General features: G+C 35.2%; 1 protein-coding gene across 1 annotated transcript in view; it reads left to right on the forward strand.

Annotated features, from left to right (window-relative positions):
• Window positions 1-400: 400 nt before the first annotated feature.
• The window catches only part of LOC127538741 (thioredoxin domain-containing protein 2-like), a 51,619-nt gene continuing 29,411 nt past the window's right edge, over window positions 401-22,608 (forward strand). Inside the window, exons 1-6 of the mRNA XM_051962487.1 lie at window positions 401-2,247; window positions 8,176-8,245; window positions 13,807-13,954; window positions 14,533-14,576; window positions 17,837-17,984; window positions 22,533-22,576. Of these exons, the coding sequence (XP_051818447.1) occupies window positions 2,156-2,247; window positions 8,176-8,245; window positions 13,807-13,954; window positions 14,533-14,576; window positions 17,837-17,984; window positions 22,533-22,576 (546 nt within the window). The 5' untranslated portion in view covers window positions 401-2,155. The remainder of the gene's footprint in view (window positions 2,248-8,175; window positions 8,246-13,806; window positions 13,955-14,532; window positions 14,577-17,836; window positions 17,985-22,532; window positions 22,577-22,608) is intronic.

The following is a 22,608-nucleotide window of genomic DNA, read 5'->3' on the forward strand; positions in this document are numbered from 1 at the left end:
ACAGGACCCTGTAGTCTAGTCCTGGCTCTACCACAAAATAGCTTTTTCATCTCTTTGAATGTTTTTTTTTTTGTTTGTTTGTTTCTATTTACAAACACAAAATGAAAATTTGGAATACCCTCTGGAATTCCACCTATTCTAAAACATTGTGTTTCTGTGTTGATTGAATTTTTAGTATCTTTTATTTGAATTAATTTTTTATTCCTATCATGAATAATATGGAAAGACAAGTATGGTAGTGCTCATTGTCGTCTACCTCCTTCACAAAATATTTTATACCACATAAATACTATCCCATAGCATGACTTTCTTTGTGCATTTTATCATTTTGTTCCAATCTGTTCATAAGTTCATAAAGAACTTTTCAGTTTTGTTTTTTTTTTCTGAGAGTATGTGCTTGTCTCCATTATCTGAAAATCTTTAATTTATAATATGTAAAACTCTTTAGTCATAAATATCACTTTATTTCTAAATTGGTACACAGACCTACATGACCACTACTTTCACATTCTATTTTGGGTAACGCTGAAGATAGAGTGCTATGTGCCTAGCATTTGGGAAATATTCTATTACACTTAGCATCTTCAATTAAGACAACTTGACACAATATAGTGGAAAGAACACAGATTCAAACAGATTCAACTCAAATTTCCTGGGTTCAAATCCCACCCCTCATACTTCTTATATGAATGTGAACAAGTCACTTGACATTTCTCACTTACAGTTTTTTCTTCTCTGAAATGATGAGGTTGGAGTAGGTGGCCTCTGACATCCTTTCTAGCTCAAGCTTTACTGTTCTAATATTTTATTGCTCAAAAAAGAAAAGAAAAGAAAAGAAAAGAAACATCAGCCATAAAATGAAAGCAGATGGTGGGCTATTCCAACCATCTGCTTTCATTTTTTTTAAATGAACAAAATGTAGCCATTCTTATTTCTTTTGTATCTTATCCTCTCTGGTAGGTAACAGAATAAGTTACATTAAAATAGTGTTTTAATATTTTCAAATTGTTTCCTTCACATAACTTTTATCCTCATAATCTTTGAAATTTATCCTTTAGGGGAAATGTCCAGAAATGTTGCTTTTTTAAAAAAAAAATTTCCCTTTAATGAAAAGTAATTAGAATATAGACTCAAAAACTTGGAATGGAAATTACTTTACACGTAGCCCAGTCCAACTGCATCATTTATTAAAATTTTCTATTAAAAGTAGTTTCCTTCAGTCTTGGAAAAAAAATAGGTACTTTTCATAATCCTGGGTTTTAGTTATTTATTTTTTTTGATAGGTTGATTTGGTTTTTATTTAAGGGACATCATTTTGCAGTGGTAAAAAGACAAGCTTTGGAATTACTACATCCTGGAATATCATTTAACATCTAAATTTTTTATTATCTCTAAAGTAAAGAGGTAAAAGGCTGGAGCAGAATCTATTATGCTTCAGGTGAAGTCAAAAAAGCAGGGGTAGCCATCCTTATCTCAGATCAAGCAAAAGCAAAAATTGATCTAATTAAAAGAGATAAGGAAGGAAACTATATCTTGCTAAACAGTAGCATAGACAATGAAGCAATATCAATACTAAACATATATGCACCAAGTGGTATAGCATTTAAGTTCCTAAAGGAGAAGTTAAGAGAGTTGCAAGAAGAAATAGACAGCAAAACTGTAATAGTGGGAGATCTCAATCTTGCACTCTCAGAATTAGATAAATCAAACCACAAAACAAATAAGAAAGAAGTTAAAGAGGTAAATAGAATATTAGAAAAATTAGGTATGACAGATCTTTGAAAAAAACTGAATGGAGACAGAAAGGAATATACTTTCTTCTCAGCAGTTCATGGAACCTATACAAAAATTGACCATATGTTAGGACATAAAGATCTCAAAATTAAATGCAGGAAGGCAAAAATAGTAAATGCTTTCTTTTCAAATCATGATGCAATAAAAACTATATGCAACAAAAAGTTAGGGGTAAATAGACCAAAAAATAATAGGAAACTAAATAATCTCATGCAAAGTTAATGTAATCAAATCAGTAACAGATATCTAATACTTTAAGACCACCTCTTTTACTTAAAGACATTTATCTATAGCATAATTCCGTTTAAATCACGTTGTCATTGTTCAAAAAAAAAAAACATTGTAGAAATGCTCTAAAATTATGCTTTTCATATTAATGTCATGTTTTAATATTTGTTTTAATTGTATTTTAGTTATATCAGAAGAAAATTCTTCAGAAGCCTCTATAGAAAGGTAGGCTTTACAGCAAGTTAACATTTCTTTTAGTTAATCTTCATAATCCAGTCTTCAACAGGTTTTTCAATCCAAAGCAAAACAGATTCTCATGCCCACAAAAGATGTATCTTCAATTTAACAAATTCCCACATTTTATCTTCATTATCTTTCAAAAAATTAGGTTTACTACACATCTAATAGGTAATGCGTATGTGCATGTATGTATGTATATGTGTGCATACATGTTTGTGTATATACAGATACAATACTCAAACAATATGCAGAACACACTTATAAATAAACATACACATGTATGTATGTACACTATATCTCTGCATGCTTATCTTTTTTCTTTTTTCCTTTAATTTCTTGAATATTTTCCCCCGTTACATTCAAAACTTTTTTATATTTGTTTTTAAGATTTTTGAGTTCTAATCCTCTCCTTTATCCCCACACACAATTAAGAAACTACATGTAAAATTATGCGAAACTTTTCCATAAAAGTCAAGTTGTGAAAGAAAGCATAGATCTTCTACCCTAATGAAAATAAAAACTCTCAAGAAAAATTAAGTAAAAAATAAAAATATAGAGTAATAGAGAATGCCTTGATCCATGTTCAGACATCATGAGTTCCTTCTCTGGGTATGGATGGGATTTTTCTTCCTAAGTTCTTCAGAGTGGGTGTGGATGATTCTACTACTGAGAATAACAAAGTCATTTACATCTATTTATTCCAGAACATTACTATTACTTTGTATGGGGTACATTTCACTTTCTTTATAAAGAACTTTTCAGTTTTGTTTTTTTTCCGAGAGTATCCTGCTCATCATTTTTCAGAGAGCAATAATATTCTATCAGAGAATCTTGCTTGGATGTTTTTTTTTTTTTTTTTAATAATTACTATTGCTAATTGTATTTTCCCCCATTTTCTCTCTCTCTCCTCTCACCCTCTTCCTCCTCAAAAGTGTTTTGTTAGTGACCATTTTCTCCCCCAAAATGCCCTCTCTTTTATCACTCTCCCCACTCTGCCCACATATCATTCTGCTCCTATTTTCCTTCAGGGTAAGAAAGATTTCTATACCCCTATTGAGTATGTATGTTTTTTTTCTATTTGAGACATTCTGATGAGAGAAAGGTATACACTCTTAGCCTCTCCTTCCTCTCATCTACTTTATTGTAAAGGCTTTGTCTTGCTTCTTTTTTTTTTTTAAATGGCAGCTACCTTTTGCCATTCCACTTTACCAAGTACATTCCCCTTTCACCTCTTAATTTCATTATTTTTTAAAAAGATATTATCCTTTCATATTCAACTCATACCTGTGCCTTCCATTTAGATATGCGCCTTTTAACTTCCGTAAAAAAGAAAATGTTCTAATGAGTTACAAGTATTATTCTCCCATATAGGAATATAAACGGAAGAACCTTAAGTCCTTTATGATATCACTTTCCTGATTATCTCCTTATGCTTCTCCAGAGTCAAGTATTTGAAAATCAAATTTTCCATTCAGCTCTGGGTCTTGTTATCACAAAGGTGTCAAAATCCTAATTGAATGACCACCTTTTCCTCTGAAGGATTATACTCAGTTTTGCTGGGTAGGTGATTCTTGGTTACTATCCTAGCTTTATTGCTCTCCAGAATATCATTACAAGCCCTCCAGTCTTTTTAAAGGAGAAGCTGCTAAATCTCATGTTATTCTAAGTGTGGCTCCACTAATCTTGAATTGTTTCTTTCAGGATGCTTGCAATATTTTCTCCTTGACCTGGGAGTTTTGGAATTTAGCTGTAATATTCATGAGAGTTTTATTTTGGGATCTTTTTTAGGAAGTGATCAGTGGATTCTTTCAATTTCTATTTTACCCTCTGCTTCTAGAATATGAGGACAGTTTTCTTTGATAATTTCTTGAAAGATGATTCCAGGATCTTTTTTTGATCATGACTTTCAGGTTAGACTAATACTTTACATATTGTCTCTCCTGGATCTATTTTCCAGGTCAGTTGTTTTTTTAATAAGATATTTCACTTTTTTTTTTTTTTTTTGGTTTTGCTTCATGGCATCTTGATGTCTCATAAAGTCCATTTGCTTCCATTTGCTCAATTCTATATTTTAAGGAATTATTTTCTTCAGTGAGCTTTTACCTCCTTCCTCTAGTTGGCCAGTTTTGCTTTTTAAGGCATTCTTTTCCTCATTAGCTTTTTGTATTCCCTTTTGCACTCTCTCAATTCTTTCCCTAATTTTTCCTCTATCTCACTTCCTTGAGTTTCAAAGTCCTTTTTGAGCTCTTCCGTGGCCTGAACTCAATTCTTACTTTGCTTGGAGACTTTGGATGTAGTAGCTTTGACTTTATGATCTTCTGATGGTATTTTTTTCATCCTCCTTGTCACCATTATAACTTTCAGATGTCAGAAACTTTTGTTTTCTGCTCATCTTCCTAGCCTATTACTGGGCTTTGTCTCCAGGATGGAGGATGCACTGTCTCAAACTTCAGCAGTTTTTTGTGCAGCTGTTTTCAAAAATCCTAATAGGAATCTGACCCCAAGCACTCTTTTCTGCCCTGGAGCTGTTAGGTGTGTACCCGCCCCAATGTAGCTCTAGTTTGATGGAGTGTGCTGACAGGGGCTGGACTCTGCTGGTCCAGGCTTTGCTGGAACTGCACACCAGACTCTCACCCCATTTGTGTGTGCTTATTTATCTATGGCATTGGCAACTGTTCTGTATTGAGAGTTTTGCTTGGGAACACTGAAGGATTAAGGTACTGGCTTGCGTTTACAAAATTAGTATGTGATGAACTTGAATCTATTATATTTTTATCCCATACCTAATTCCTATCCACAATGCCCCAATATAGCTATTAAAAATAATTATTGGATGAAGAATGAACCAGCTATGCTTTTTCATATAGCTACATTATGTATTAGCCACTAGGGATGCATTTGTAATAAGCCTTTTTAGGCACATCTGCAGTGCAAATAGTGATACCTATTATACTTGTGGTAATTTATCTAAGTGCTCAGGTAAAGGAGTTATCAACATGGGGTGGGAATGTCACTGGGACCAAGGTCCTAAGTCAAGACAGTAAATGGAATTGGAAATTTCTCAGCAAGGAGAGAAGTAATAAAAAAGAAGAGGGGACATCCTGGTCCCAGTGGTTTCGCTGGGACCGCTCATGGACAACAGTGGTGGAAAGCTGCTTGTCACCTTTGAACCTTTGGCAATTGTTCCCCATTAGAGACATGTGGGGAATATGGCGTTGTATCTTGAGAAGTGGATAGTTTTTTTTAAAAAAAAAATGATCTCTGAAATTGCTAGAAGCAGATGTGGCAAAATATTAGTTGTTAGGGACCTCATTTTCCCACAGTTATAGAATGTTATTTTTCAGTGACCCACGGATTCTATGCTCTTTGTTGATTCCAGTAACAAGATTTGATATAGAAGTCTTAATATAGAAGAAGGTGAAAAATCTGGGGAGAAAAGCCTTTCTAGTTCTAGATGTCCAAGTAGAATGAATTATTCCTAGAAGTTTTTGAAAAAAATAAAGAAAAAAGAGAAAATGCAAGAAGCAAAAAAGGGAGTGATTGTGTCAGAAGGTCAGTGGGAAGAATACTGTCATGCAGAATAGCTGAATTTTTGAAACCTTTTTTTCTACTTGTATAAAAAAGATAGAAGTATCAGATATATGAAGTACCTAGGCATCAGGTGGAAGAGTGGTTTGTAGTGTAATCAGTTCCCCCGAGAGATTTATGATGACCATAAAGGATGGCATTTATAAATATGAGAAACTCATGGGCTAAATCATGTATGAATGAGCAAGATGCTTCTAGGCTTTTAAAGTCAGAAGAAAGTGGGTGAGTTCTTGATCTAGAAGTAAGGAGGCAATTAGGGAGAAATTAGGGAGGGAACAGGGAAGGGCCTAGTAAGAAGAAACTCTTATGTACATTGTGTCTATGAGTAGTTGCAGGATGCTTAATGAGATGATTGAGTCAGTCTTGGATATGCTAATAAGACAGTCCCAGGAAACTGATCTCCTTTGGTATGGGATTATGATTGACAAACTTGTTGCATTATTTACATTATTCCTATTAATGGGGACAGAATGAGCTCTTTTTGATCTGAATTTAAGGAGAAGGAAATATGAATATAATTTTTTAGTCTTGAGAATTTGAAAAAAAAGATAAAAGATTGGAAGTTCATAAAAAATTCAGGAGACCTTGAGTAATCGAAGTGACTTGAGCTGAAGCAGAAAGATTCTATCTAAAGGGAGAAAAGATAGTGTGCCCAAGGAAAAGGATTTGAAGAGAGGGAGGAGGACATAAGAGGATAAGGTGAAGGCTATGGGGAGGAGGAGGTTATGGATTCCAGCTAAAAAGGAGGCTGTTAAAAAAAAAAAAAAAAACAAAAACAAATATGTAAAGTCAGTTGGCAAGGTTAAGGAGAAGGAAAAGGAAATTGGGGATGTCTATTAAAGGATTAGAACTAGAAAAAGAACACTGCCTTGGTAGTAACAGATCCTAAGGAACTGAAAAGAGAAAGACCTTGCATTTACTAGGCAAGGGAGTGAGTATGGGAGTAAAGAAAAACTGGGTTCAATTTCCCTCAGCAAGTATTCCCAGCAACTCTCTGACACACAACAATTGCCCATCTACATTATTTCCTCTCTGAAAGTTCCCTGCACCAGGCAATCACAAGTCATATACCCCAGTCTCTTGAATTCTGAGCCCAACTCCCCTGCCTCTCCTCCCTAGATAAATTGATAAATGTAGAGTTGAAATTCCCTGAATGCAGATTATCACAGCAAATGTACCAGATATTTCTAGCAAGGAAGAAAGACTAATAATTTTATTGCATGTACATATAAAGAACTAGGTACATTTTTTATTGAATTGATTTTTCTGATTCAGTGGTTCATGGAAATCTTCTGTAAGGAGATCAGTCTTAGATAAGGTCCTGAAGGAAATGGTGCACTTGGATTAGTAGTGGCTAGGAAATGGACATTCCAAACCAAAAAGCATATGTCTTAATTTATTATACAAATGGTTGCTATAGGAAATGGACATTCCAAACCAAAAAGCATATGTCTTAATTTATTATACAAATGGTTGCTATAGGAAATGGACATTCCAAACCAAAAAGCATATGTCTTAATTTATTATACAAATGGTTGCTATTTTATCATATATTACACCAGGTTCATCAATGATTATATTATATCTAGGAATGGTTGTCCTTATATTAAATACATTTCTGAGCCTGGAATGTATGACCAATTCACATATCTAAAGGCAACTGAGAAAAGCAGTAAGTAGAGTCCTGACCTTAGAATTGACAAGACTCATCTTTCTGAGTTTGGATCAGATACTTAATAGTTTGTGACTTCAGGGCAAGACTGTTTGCCTCAGTTTCCTCATCTATGAAATGAGCTGGGAAAAGGAATGACAAACCTCTTTGATTCCTTAGCCAACAAAATAACAAATGGGGTCACAAAAGAGTCAAGACAGTACTGAAATTATTGACAGCCACACATATACCTCATATCTAGAGTTGAAACTTGGGGAGGGTAACTTTAAGAAAAATAAGACTCACAGTGAAAATGTTTGTCAGAAACTAGTAACAAAGGCACAGTGAACAGGGACCTATTACAAAGAGATTGTAGGGTTTTGATTCTGTGATTTATAATGACCCTTTATATTCATTTGTCAACTTTAGAGGAGTGTAAAAATAGGAAGAGATTATTCTGGAGGATAGATCCACTCATAGCTTCTACACTGATATCTTCTTGGCAAAAATGAGTCTTGGAATAGGAATAATTGAAATAATAATAATACTCTATTAAGCCATTCTTTGTAATGTGTCATTTGGTGGTAAAGCACCTTGTAACAACTAAGAGGCCTGCCTTGTTGATGATTGTCTTCTGGAAATAAAACTACTAATTTTTGGTTTCTTTTTAAAAGACTCCCTGAAAAACCAGGAGCTGACGATTCCTGGCAAAACATGGATGACGAAATTAATTTTGAAAAAGAGGTAAGATTTCTTTATTGCATTTTTTCCTACTTTTAAATTTCAGTTCAGGGGGTGCTTTGATTTTATATATAGTATAATATAGTAAATACAATCTCTTTAGTGTTTTACATATTAAAGACCCAAATGAACTTTTAATAGATTGAGATTTTACTTCAAATGAGATAAAAGCAAATAAGTTTGTTTTGTGTCAAGCTTTCTTTTAATTTTTGTTTTGTTGTGTGTACATGTGTGTGTGTTTTCTGAAAAACTAGATGTGTAATGCCAAAGAAACTGAGGCAAGATTAGAGATTAGAGAATTCTTAATATTTTATTTGAAAGGGAGAGATTGTGCTGGGGGCATGTTGCCCCCAGGGCTGATGGCTCAGAGTATCCAGCAGCTAATGTGTGTGTCCTATGAAGTATATATGCACATGGCTCCAAGCTACCAGGGTAGACTAAGGCAGGGGCGGAGTCAGAGCACTGAGAGTGGGGAATGGACTAATCAGTCCTGTTCAGACAGGGTGGGGGGAACAGGGGACATTCTGATAAGTTGGGATCAAGAACAATGACAGGAGGAGGGAAAGCACTAGACATTCTGATAAGTAGGGAAGGTCTGGGGTCATGATGTCTAAGATACAAGGTCTTTGTCCTTCTCTGGATTAAATATTGACAGTTTATAATCTTAGCATAGCCAGCCCTAAATTATATCAGTTCTAATGATTAGAAGGGAAGAGTGGCGTTGCAACCAAGGGGATTGAGGCGAACAATTAAGGGAAATTGAGACAGGGCCATTAGGGAAACTGAGTCAGGACAATAAAAGGGAACCATGGCACAACAAATTAATACAATTAATTTTCTGCTAATATTTCTATGTAATTCCCCATATTTTCTTGTACCTTTGTATTTATCTATGCACTGAAAAGTGTATTAAATTTGGAGCAGAGGACCAGGCTTCATATCCCATGATTGCCACTCTTAAATATATGATAACTATCTTTTGTTTTCTAAATGATACCTTAGGTCCCTTCTAGTTCCCAGTCTATGATCTATTCCATAATACTGCTTTTCTCCAGATGTTGGTTGTATAAATTGCTTCCACTTTATTTATTTATTTTTTTTGTTTAAAAATGGCTAGGATAGCTATGAATATTTTTGTACACCTAGACCCAATTTTTCCTTCCTGTGTTCTATTAACGATAAATTCTCAGTATTAGAATTCCATAACAATGAAATCAGAAGATATGATCAATTTTTATGACTCTTATATGTTGTTCTCTAAACCACCTTGACCAATGAGCAGTTCTATTAGTGATATATTGGTGGTATATATTGGTAGTATGTATTTCCCATTATTTGTAATTTACTTTTATTTTTAAAATATATTTTATTTGAAAAATCAAATTAAGAAAAAAAGAAAACAGAAAAGAAATTTTAAAAAAATACAGCAAAACAAAAGAAAACATAGACATGTGCCCAGCAGATCATCAAGGAGGATTCAAAATCTATAAAACAAATTACTAGATCAAGAAAGTATATATTTGTAGAAGAAATTATATTCATGATTTTTTTTTTACTTGACTTCCTTGTAAATTGTTCCTTGGTTCTCTACTGCATACCTTATTTACTTTTTTCTTTTTTCCCTCTTTAATCCTCCCCCCATCACCCTCATGTAAGCTAGAGTTAAGAAAAGATATATTTATGTATACATATATACATACACACAGTCACATATCTTTCCTATCCCTACTGACTCTTTAATTAAATTTTGCTCCATAACTTGCCCAAAGGTCCTTCCCTTGTCTAGTTCCTTAACCCTTTGTTTCCCTATCCTTCTATCCCTCCCCCTTATTTTTTTTGGATTAGATTTTAGAGGGGGCTATAAGCTTCATGGTATATATATATATAGTGTTCCCTATTGAATCCATTCTCAATGTGAGTAGGTTTTCAGAAATAGGAGCCCTCCTTACCACTAATGCCTCTGTGTCTATTCTTCTTCTGCACTACGTTTGTATAACAGGATTACTATTTTTATCTTAACTTTGCTAAACTTTCTTTTGAGATCTCTTATTGATGTGAATCTTAAACATATAGTATATATTTCCCATGCAAAACAAACAAACAAACAATTTATTGATGTTTAAACAGTTTGTCCATGTTGAATACCTTAATGGTATTCTTTGATATTGGTTCTTATATCTTAAATTTTCTATTAAATTCAGATTTGGTTGATAAAAAGTCCTGAAAATCTAAAAGTTCATTAAATATCCTTTTTTCCTCATTCAAAAATTATGGATAATTTTGTTGGCCTCAGGTTGTTCAGGTGTTTTGATTTGGGGTAGATATGATTCCAGGACCTGTGGTTTTTTACTGTAACTACTGATACATCTTGTGCAATTCGAACTGTAGCATCATTCTTTCATCTTTCTTGCAAAATTTTTTCTTTTCTTGATCTGATCTCCAGGTCTATCATTTTTTCTTAAAGAATGTTTCACATTCTGTTCTATTTTCTTGTTCTTTATTATCTGTTTTGTTATTTCTTGGTCTCTCATAGTTTAATTGGCTTGCCCAATTCTAATTTTCAAAGAATTATTTTCATCTTTGAGACTCTGTACATCTTTTTCTAGTTGATTAGCTTTTTTTTTTCATAATCTTGTTTTTCTTGGATGGTTATCTATTTATTGGATTTTTCTTTTCTTTTCTTTTCTTTTCTTTTTTTTTTTTTTTCATCGTGTCTCTCATTTGATTTTTAAATTCTTTTTTTGAGTTCTCTAAATTCTCTCTGGGCAAGGAGCTATTTCATGTTATTCTTTGGGGTAGCTTTTTGGGGGTAAACTTTTCTGACTAACCTTTGAAGATGAATCCAGATCTTCCCTGTTTCTATGTTTCCATAATGGGGTTTCTTCTTCTTTGCCAATTCAATAATTTTTTTTATAAGAGGTATTATTAGTGTGAGCATCTCTAATCTTTGAGAGGAGGGTTGGTGCCTCAAGTTTCCCTTGAGTTCTCCACTCTGATCAGGAACCCCAAATCAAGAGCTCCACCCTTCTGTAAGTGCCCACAGCTAGTAGCATACATGTCCTACTGCTTCTGCAGTACCTAGCAGGTACAGGTTCCTTCTCACCCGGGGCCAGCAGCACAGCTTGGCTTGGTATTCCCATTCAGCCAAGTATTATTCAGTCTTCTCAGACTCAACCCCAAGTTGACAAACAGTCCTGAAGGTGAACGTCTCTGTGATTTCTTCTGAGGCTCCAGCCATGCCCAGGTAGCTGACATGTCTCCATTTGATGTTTCTGTAAAGCAAGTCCCGAGGTATTGGCACTTCAGACATGTTAATCCCTGGACTGAGATCTTTTCAGATCTTCTTGGTTGTATCAGAAGGATCCCTGTTCTGGCCCAAGCTTTTTTGATTTTCACTAGTCTATGAGGCACAAGTTTGTTCTATTTATGGGGGAAATATGGAGAACATAAAATTTAGCAGCCTACTCTCTTCCATCCTTTTAGAATCCTTCCTATTTGTAAAGTTGGACCTTCTAGTTGAAATAATAAACTTCTGCTGATTTTTACATTGATCTAACTGTTGGGAAATTGGAACATTTTTCATGAAGTTAATGCTGTTTTTGTTTAGTCATTTCATCATTTTGATGTATTTTATAAGATTTAGAGATGCAAATCAGATACAGTCAATCCTCACTTTTTGTGTAACTTTGTTACAAAATACCTTGAAGATCAAACTATACATTGAATATATGGGAAAGAGGAGTGTTAGGTGCCTATTATCACCAAAGTTTGTAACTTTCACTAGAGATGGCTGACCATACCATTTCTAACCCAGTTTAACTTCCTAATCTTTGTACTAATTGTCTGACAGGTGGATCCCTTCCTTAACATTTTGTTAAGTGTTTGACAGGCACATACAAAGTTGTTTGGATTGTTTTTTAAAATTAGATGTCTATAATGCTTGATTTTTGACATTGATATAAAAGCAATGAACAGCAAATAATAAAATATCCATCATTAAAGGGCACCTTCACAGCTTTTTCTGGACCCAGAAAATTTTTAGAGTATGCACTTCTTTCAAATGCATACACTGAATGCAAAAAAGATCAAACAATATAACACAGCTTGCAGTTGATGTAATGAAGGCATTCAGGATCCTGTATGACTGAAGTTCTTATAGCCTGTATTTTTCAGTTTAGTGGCTCTTATTGGCAGGAACCTTTGATATCTTCCTGCTGAATGTGTCAAGCAGAATGAGTGAACAAAATAGCCAGACCTAGAAAAAGGGAGTCTGACATCAACATTCCCCTAGTTCCCTTTTAATTTTAAGGAAAGAAGGAACTCAGACTAATTTTTACTATTCCAAAATATATAAACAATCTAAAACACAAGACTAAGATAAAATCCCTTATCAGCAATGATTTATAATGAAAAATTTCTTATCATTTTTTGGCAGAAACAACCGAAATTGAACTTTTCTAAAATTGTGGATGCTACTCAGCAAATAAGCAATATCAGTAAGCTTTCTGAAAAATGTCCACTCTTATATTAGTATTGCTTGCCTTGAAATGAGAGATTACTTCATGTACTCTTTTATTTGTTTCTATGTAGGAGAAGAACAGGACAGCATCGTCTATATAAAAGTTACACCTTTATTGGAGGACAGTGAACCATTGAGTGATGAAGATTCCTTTCCTAAGTCTTCATCCCAAGCCCAACCTGCTTACTTTTTAAAATCTTCCCTTGTGACTTCTACTCTTCCGGACATTCTTAATGTAATTATATTGCTAGGGTTCTTATCATTCCTCCCATGTGTATTTATCCTCTGTCCTTTTTCTCCTATGCTCACAGCCACTTCATGGAAATGGGAAGGATCTTAGAAATGGAAATCCTCAAAAGTCACGTCACAGAAAAATTCAGGGAATTTTATATATTGAAGATAAAACATTGATGAGTCCAGACTATACATGACAATACAATACAACAGTTAGAAAAAAGAACAATTAGAAAGGAGGCAAGATGGATGACAGTTATAAGATTATAAAGATAAATTAGCAGAGGAGGAAAAAAGTGATGAAGAGAAAGAAAGAGAAAGGGAGAAAAGATGGTTAGGATGCTATAAAACAGAGAAGAATCAGAATATATAGATACAAAGGATGAAGAAAGACAAGATGAAGACTTTGAAAATATGAAGGAAAAAGAGGATTTGAGAAATCATCAGAATCTCTAGATTCATGCTATGAAATATAATTGGAATGAAGCTAAATGTAACATAAGTTAAGAAGAATGAACAAGGAGCATTTCTACAGAAATTCCTGCTTCACTGATAATTGATAATTGTAGAAACTTTGATGACATTTCTCTTAACATAAAAATGTGGAATATTTTGTTTGATAAAGAAACCCTTCACCTTTCTAATAAATACAAGATTAAGATGTAGATGCAATTTAAGAGATTATCTAGTTCATTTAGTTCTTAATTTTAAAGTTTTAAAATTCAGTTGTTCTGTTCTCATAGATAAATTCAGACCATAGAATAAAGAAAATTTTTGAAGACATTTTGTCTTTCATTGTCATTAATTATAGGAAGATTCAGCAGATGCAGAGGAGGAAGAAAAGAAAAATGATGTATTGGATAACAAATTTACTGTTAAACAAAAACCTTGTGAAAATCCAATTATTCCCAAAGGGCTAGAAGCTCCTGGGACATCAGCCAAAGGTGCTGTAAGAAAAAGTGAGTTATTGTGTTGACAGAGCTCCTGATTTCATCAATTTAGAACATCCACAAGGAAAAAATTTCCCGTGATGCCCATTGGCTACTGTTCTATTGCATAGAGTCTTCCAGAGTAGCCCGGTGCCTAAGAAGTTCACTGTCTTGCTTATAATCACACAACCACAATATCAGCAGTGGACATGGAAGCCAGGGCTACCTCAGTTCAAACTGGCCTTCTATGCACTATACAGTGCTCTACCTCAAGTTGTAGAACGTACTGCAAAGCATTCTTTCCAAGAATGCCATGATAAACTTTTAAATGTTGAGTTTATTTTTGAAATAAAATATTTTGTATTCTCACACAAAATTACCCTTGAGCCCCTAGCTTCTGTATTTTAAAAGACCTTGCCTTGTCCATAATCCATAAGTGCAAATGTGACTCTCTACTCTTAATTTTGTCTGCTGTCATTTTAGTTTAAATTTTCCTAAAGCCATTCTGAGAGGACATATTTGAACCGTTTTCATCTTCTGAGTAGCATATTTTCCAGTTATTTCTGTGGTTATTTATCTATATTTTCTTACCCTCCTATCAACATTAGGACTGGACAAAGAAGACGACAGCGACTCACCCTGGGATTCGGAGGTATTAATTCATTTTGAAACTTCAATCTTGGTTGCTGTTTTTAAAATTACATTTAAGTTTACTTATTTCCTAATCAGTGCATTTTCTCAGGTGGAATTAGAAGGGGACTTCTAGAGCTAGAGGGGTTTCAGAAATAATCTAGTACAACGGTCCTTTTAACATGTGGGGAAGACGCTGCCCAGACAAGTCAGCTTATGGTCTCACTTGTAGTTTAGTGAAGAGCCAAGAAGACAATTGAATGGTCCTAACTTTCAGGACCTCGTGGTTTACACTTGTACTCCTTAACCCCTTAGCAATTTCAGTGGGCCTCTCATTCTCTCATTCAATGACCAAGGTTGATAACATTTTATGCTCATCTAAGCATGAGGATATATTCCAGAAAAGTAAGAGACTTTGGACAAATAGAAGCCTACTTCCCTACTCCGTGATCAGCTTGGCTACCAATTAGAGGGTAGGACAAAGGCACTTATATAAGCTGATGTGGTGGCCAATTCTAAGTAAATTTCTGCCTAGCTTCTATACACAGACTGAGGACCATACAAAGGGCAATGTCAGAGTAATTTGTATTGCATGAAGAAAGACTTAATGAAAGAGGTAATAAGTAGGGTGTAGTGCTAGGAAGAGGTTTGGGTTGGCAGAGAGGAAGCAGGAAAAAGTGGAGGGAGAAAGAGGATGGTAAAGATGCTTGCAAACAATGTAAAACTTGCAGTTCAGTTGTCACAGAGGGGACTAATAAAAGTCAGAAGTATCGTCTGTAAAAAAAGACTGTCTCTGTATGCCTTGAATCATAGCTTTAGGATTTGGGATTAGATTTGTCTCAAGTAGCCTGTCATTTCTTAGACAGTGTAATAATGTATTGAAAAATATTTCAGGAAAGTTTTATTTTGCGTGATCATTGTCAAAGATTACCTGGAACAAAGGTAGATTATAGGTAAAAATATATTTTTGCAAAAGAAATTTCCTTTGTATTTATCACAAATTTTAAGCTCACCTCTCCTTGTTCTTCACATAGCCATCAATTCCTTTTTTTAATTCAAACTTTTTATTTTCTAAACATGTATGTGGATAATTTCTCATCTTTAGCCCTTGAAGTACTTTGTATTCCAGTTTTCTCTCCCTCCTTCCAACACTCTCCCCTGCATAGCAAGTAGTCCAAAGTATGTTAAACTTGGTAGAAATACACGTTAAATACAATTATTGTATTGCTTGAGACAAATCAAATCAACCTAGTGACAACAACCAAAAAAGGAGGGGGCAGCTAGTGGTTGCACTGGATAGAGTAGCAGCCCAGAAGTCAGGAGGACCTGAGTTTAGAAGTGGCCTCAGATATTTAAAACTTCCTAGGTGTGTGGTCCTGGGAAAATCACTTAACCCCAATTGCCTTAGGAAAAGAGAGAGAGAGAGAGAGAGAGAGAGAGAGAGAGAGAGAGAGAGAGAGATTGTTATGTTGAGAACCACATTTCGATTCCACAGTGGAGAGCATTCTCTTCATCATTGAACAAATGGAACTGGTTGTTCTTATCTCATTGTTGAAGAGAGCCATAGGCATCACAATTGATCATCACATAATCTTCTGCCTGCCATATATAGTGAGCTGCTGGTTCTGCTCATTTCCCTTAGAATCAGTCCATGTGTCTCCAACCCTCTCTGCAATCATCCTTTTGATCGTTTCTTATTGAACAATAATATTCCATAACAATCATATACCATTATTTATTCAGCCATTCTCCAATTAATGGGCAATCATTCAGTTTCCATTTTCTTGCCTCTCCAAAAAGAGCTGCCACAAACGTGTTGCCCATGTGGATCCCTTTCCCTCTCTCAAAATCTCTTTGGCCTACAAGCCCACTAGAACCACTGCTAGATCAAAGGGAGTGCAGGTTTTTGAACATAGTTCCAAATTGCTCTCCAGAATGGTTGGATCTGTTCACAGTTCCACACACAATGTATTAGGTGGGGACTCATTCTTTCAGGCATTATCAACATATGAGAGAGGAATTTAAACAAGAACTTGAATAATCATTTTGTTGTCTTTCTCTGTACCATTTTATCTTTTTTAAAAAATACATTTAGTTTCCAAAACTTTAATTTCTGTTACATGGAATAAAGGTAATTAATAGACACTGCATTGTGAACTCTTATAGAACTGGGATAAAACCAGTAATCTCAGATTCCAGAGTATGATCTCTTACTTCTCCATTACATTTTTACGACACTAATATTTCAGTAACTCAATACATATACACATTTATAAAATCTCTTTTGTTATATGGCGTTCAGAAACAAAGAAAACTAAATTCTAGCCACCTTGTATTTTCTAATTTAATTAGGGATGTAAGACATCCACAAAATAATTCATTTTCACGTAGCTCTTAAAATAAGTGAGTCAAAAAAAAACTGTCAGTGTTTTAATCCAGTTGAAACAAATGGAATTTTAGTTAATTTTTTTTTCCATTTCATGTATTTCTATTTCAGTGAAACATTTTCCGAATGACTCCTTATATTTTCTTCGTGAAATACCTTTCCTTATATTATTCGGGGTGTTTGGAATATCATCCTGGGTGTCTTTGTTTTCTTCTGAAATTCTGGCTGAATTTCAGAAATCACCCAACAGTGCAAAGTCCATAAAGCTTTCCTTGGTCCTAAACATTCGTTTCTTTTTGTAATTCTCTAATACATCTCCCGGATTCTATGTTCTTCCATACGTGTATCTTCATAAACAGTGAAAAAGTAGCTACTATGTACCAGGCAGTGTTCAAGGTATAGAAAGATTAAGAACCAAAGACATAAACAATATATAGCCTAAAAGGAAACCAATGACTTGGAGTTGGAGAAATCTGCCTGGAGGTGCAGCACGGTGGAAAATTCAGAGACTTCTCAAAGAGTATAGCAAAGGGAGAAATGAGATGTCTGTGCTGAGTCCCCTCCTTTGAAATCCATGGCTCTTCTGTCCAGTCAGGCAATATCTTCCCTTCCAGGTTATTATCATTTCAGGATAAGAACTGTGTATCATTCCTAATATTTGAACATATTGAAGTAATAGTAAAATATTTATTAGCATAGGGGAGGGATAAATTCATACTTATGCAGATACCTAAAACAGGTGATTGAAAACATCTAATTCATTTCATGATTTGATTGTTGTGTCCACCATCTTCTGTCAAGTGCAGTATAACAGCTAGGTTCACAGTATTTGTGCTAGCCAGATAGTGAAGAAAAATTTTGGAGCTCATTGTACCTTTCATTCTCATTAATTACAGGAATATATATCGGACCCAGAGGTGGACAAAAAACACATTGTCATCTACCCCGACTCTGGTACCAAGATACAAAAAAGTCCAGAAGATGCAAATATTCCCAAAGGGGTAGAAGCTCCTGGGACGTCAGCCAAAGGTGCTGTAAGAAAAAGTGAGTTATTGTGTTGACAGAGCTCCTGATTTCATCAATTTAGAACATCCACAAGGAAAAAATTTCCCATGATGCCCATTGGCTACTGTTCTATTGCATAGAGTCTTCCAGAGTAACCCGGTGCCTAAGAAGTTCACTGTCTTGCTTATAATCACACAACCACAATATCAGCAGTGGACATGGAAGCCAGGGCTACCTCAGTTCAAACTGGCCTTCTATGCACTATACAGTGCTCTACCTCAAGTTGTAGAACGTGCTGCAAAGCATTCTTTCCAAGAATGCCATGATAATTTTTGAAATAAAATATTTTGTATTCTCACACAAAATTACCCTTGAGCCCCTAGCTTCTGTATTTTAAAAGACCTTGCCTTGTCCATAATCCATAAGTGCAAATGTGACTCTCTACTCTTAATTTTGTCTGCTGTCATTTTAGTTTAAATTTTCCTAAAGCCATTCTGAGAGGACATATTTGAACCGTTTTCATCTTCTGAGTAGCATATTTTCCAGTTATTTCTGTGGTTATTTATCTATATTTTCTTACCCTCCTATCAACATTAGGACTGGACAAAGAAGACGACAGCGACTCACCCTGGGATTCGGAGGTATTAATTCATTTTGAAACTTCAATCTTGGTTGCTGTTTTTAAAATTACATTTAAGTTTACTTATTTCCTAATCAGTGCATTTTCTCAGGTGGAATTAGAAGGGGACTTCTAGAGCTAGAGGGGTTTCAGAAATAATCTAGTACAACGGTCCTTTTAACATGTGGGGAAGACGCTGCCCAGACAAGTCAGCTTATGGTCTCACTTGTAGTTTAGTGAAGAGCCAAGAAGACAATTGAATGGTCCTAACTTTCAGGACCTCGTGGTTTACACTTGTACTCCTTAACCCCTTAGCAATTTCAGTGGGCCTCTCATTCTCTCATTCAATGACCAAGGTTGATAACATTTTATGCTCATCTAAGCATGAGGATATATTCCAGAAAAGTAAGAGACTTTGGACAAATAGAAGCCTACTTCCCTACTCCGTGATCAGCTTACCTACCAATTAGAGGGTAGGACAAAGGCACTTATATAAGCTGATGTGGTGGCCAATTCTAAGTAAATTTCTGCCTAGCTTCTATACACAGACTGAGGACCATACAAAGGGCAATGTCAGAGTAATTTGTATTGCATGAAGAAAGACTTAATGAAAGAGGTAATAAGTAGGGTGTAGTGCTAGGATGAGGTTTGGCTTGGCAGAGAGGAAGCAGGAAAAAGTGGAGGGAGAAAGAGGATGGTAAAGATGCTTGCAAACAATGTAAAACTTGCAGTTCAGTTGTCACAGAGGGGACTAATAAAAGTCAGAAGTATCATCTGTAAAAAAAGACTGTCTCTGTATGCCTTGAATCATAGCTTTAGGATTTGGGATTAGATTTGTCTCAAGTAGCCTGTCATTTCTTAGACACTGTAATAATGTATTGAAAAATATTTCAGGAAAGTTTTATTTTGCGTGATCATTGTCAAAGATTACCTGGAACAAAGGTAGATTATAGGTAAAAATATATTTTTGCAAAAGAAATTTCCTTTGTATTTATCACAAATTTTAAGCTCACCTCTCCTTGTTCTTCACATAGCCATCAATTCCTTTTTTTAATTCAAACTTTTTATTTTCTAAACATGTATGTGGATAATTTCTCATCTTTAGCCCTTGAAGTACTTTGTATTCCAGTTTTCTCTCCCTCCTTCCAACACTCTCCCCTGCATAGCAAGTAGTCCAAAGTATGTTAAACTTGGTAGAAATACACGTTAAATACAATTATTGTATTGCTTGAGACAAATCAAATCAACCTAGTGACAACAACCAAAAAAGGAGGGGGCAGCTAGTGGTTGCACTGGATAGAGTAGCAGCCCAGAAGTCAGGAGGACCTGAGTTTAGAAGTGGCCTCAGATATTTAAAACTTCCTAGGTGTGTGGTCCTGGGAAAATCACTTAACCCCAATTGCCTTAGGAAAAGAGAGAGAGAGAGAGAGAGAGAGATTGTTATGTTGAGAACCACATTTCGATTCCACAGTGGAGAGCATTCTCTTCATCATTGAACAAATGGAACTGGTTGTTCTTATCTCATTGTTGAAGAGAGCCATAGGCATCACAATTGATCATCACATAATCTTCTGCCTGCCATATATAGTGAGCTGCTGGTTCTGCTCATTTCCCTTAGAATCAGTCCATGTGTCTCCAACCCTCTCTGCAATCATCCTTTTGATCGTTTCTTATTGAACAATAATATTCCATAACAATCATATACCATTATTTATTCAGCCATTCTCCAATTAATGGGCAATCATTCAGTTTCCATTTTCTTGCCTCTCCAAAAAGAGCTGCCACAAACGTGTTGCCCATGTGGATCCCTTTCCCTCCCTCAAAATCTCTTTGGCCTACAAGCCCACTAGAACCACTGCTAGATCAAAGGGAGTGCAGGTTTTTGAACATAGTTCCAAATTGCTCTCCAGAATGGTTGGATCTGTTCACAGTTCCACACACAATGTATTAGGTGGGGACTCATTCTTTCAGGCATTATCAACATATGAGAGAGGAATTTAAACAAGAACTTGAATAATCATTTTGTTGTCTTTCTCTGTACCATTTTATCTTTTTTAAAAAATACATTTAGTTTCCAAAACTTTAATTTCTGTTACATGGAATAAAGGTAATTAATAGACACTGCATTGTGAACTCTTATAGAACTGGGATAAAACCAGTAATCTCAGATTCCAGAGTATGATCTCTTACTTCTCCATTACATTTTTACGACACTAATATTTCAGTAACTCAATACATATACACATTTATAAAATCTCTTTTGTTATATGGCATTCAGAAACAAAGAAAACTAAATTCTAGCCACCTTGTATTTTCTAATTTAATTAGGGATGTAAGACATCCACAAAATAATTCATTTTCACGTAGCTCTTAAAATAAGTGAGTCAAAAAAAAACTGTCAATGTTTTAATCCAGTTGAAACAAATGGAATTTTAGTTAATTTTTTTTTCCATTTCATGCATTTCTATTTCAGTGAAACATTTTCCGAATGACTCCTTATATTTTCTTCGTGAAATACCTTTCCTTATATTATTCGGGGTGTTTGGAATATCATCCTGGGTGTCTTCGTTTTCTTCTGAAATTCTGGCTGAATTTCAGAAATCAGATCCAACAGTGCAAAGTCCATAAAGCTTTCCTTGGTCCTTCTAAACATTCGTTTCTTTTTGTAATTCTCTAATACATCTCCCGGATTCTATGTTCTTCCATACTTGTATCTTCATAAACAGTGAAAAAGTAGCTACTATGTACCAGGCAGTGTTCAAGGCATAGAAAGATTAAGAACCAAAGACATAAACAATATATAACCTAAAAGGAAACCAATGACTTGGGGGTTGGAGAAATCTGCCTGGAGGTGCAGCACGGTGGAAAATTCAGAGACCTCTCAAAGAGTATAGCAAAGGGAGAAATGAGATGTCTGTGCTGAGTCCCCTCCTTTGAAATCCATGGCTCTTCTGTCCAGTCAGGCAATATCTTCCCTTCCAGGTTATTATCATTTCAGGATAAGAACTGTGTATCATTCCTAATATTTGAACATATTGAAGTAATAGTAAAATATTTATTAGCATAGGGGAGGGACAATTTCATACTTATGCAGATACCTAAAACGGGTGATTGAAAACATCTAATTCATTTCATGATTTGATTGTTGTGTCCACCATCTTCTGTCAAGTGCAGTAAAACAGCTAGGTTCACAGTATTTGTGCTAGCCAGATAGTGAAGAAAAATTTTGGAGCTCATTGTACCTTTCATTCTCATTAATTACAGGAATATATATCGGACCCAGAGGTGGACAAAAAACACATTGTCATCTACCCCGACTCTGGTACCAAGATACAAAAAAGTCCAGAAGATGCAAATATTCCCAAAGGGGTGGAAGCTCCTGGGACAACTGCCAAAGGTGCTGTAAGAAAAAGTGAGTTATTGTGTTGACAGAGCTCCTGATTTCATCAATTTAGAACATCCACAAGGAAAAAATTTCCCGTGATGCCCATTGGCTACTGTTCTATTGCATAGAGTCTTCCAGAGTAGCCCGGTGCCTAAGAAGTTCACTGTCTTGCTTATAATCACACAACCACAATATCAGCAGTGGACATGGAAGCCAGGGCTACCTCAGTTCAAACTGGCCTTCTATGCACTATACAGTGCTCTACCTCAAGTTGTAGAACGTACTGCAAAGCATTCTTTCCAGAATGCCATGATAATTTTTGAAATAAAATATTTTGTATTCTCACACACAATTACCCTTGAGCCCCTAGCTTCTGTATTTTAAAAGACCTTGCCTTGTCCATAATCCATAAGTGCAAATGTTACTCTCTACTCTAATTTTGTCTGCTGTCATTTTAGTTTAAATTTTCCTAAAGCCATTCTGAGAGGACATATTTGAACCGTTTTCATCTTCTGAGTAGCATATTTTCCAGTTATTTCTGTGGTTATTTATCTATATTTTCTTACCCTTCTATCAACATTAGGACTGGACAAAGAAGACGACAGCGACTCACCCTGGGATTCGGAGGTATTAATTCATTTTGAAACTTCAATCTTGGT

This window comes from Antechinus flavipes, chromosome 5 (genome assembly GCF_016432865.1).
Source record: "Antechinus flavipes isolate AdamAnt ecotype Samford, QLD, Australia chromosome 5, AdamAnt_v2, whole genome shotgun sequence".
Lineage (NCBI taxonomy): Eukaryota > Metazoa > Chordata > Mammalia > Dasyuromorphia > Dasyuridae > Antechinus > Antechinus flavipes.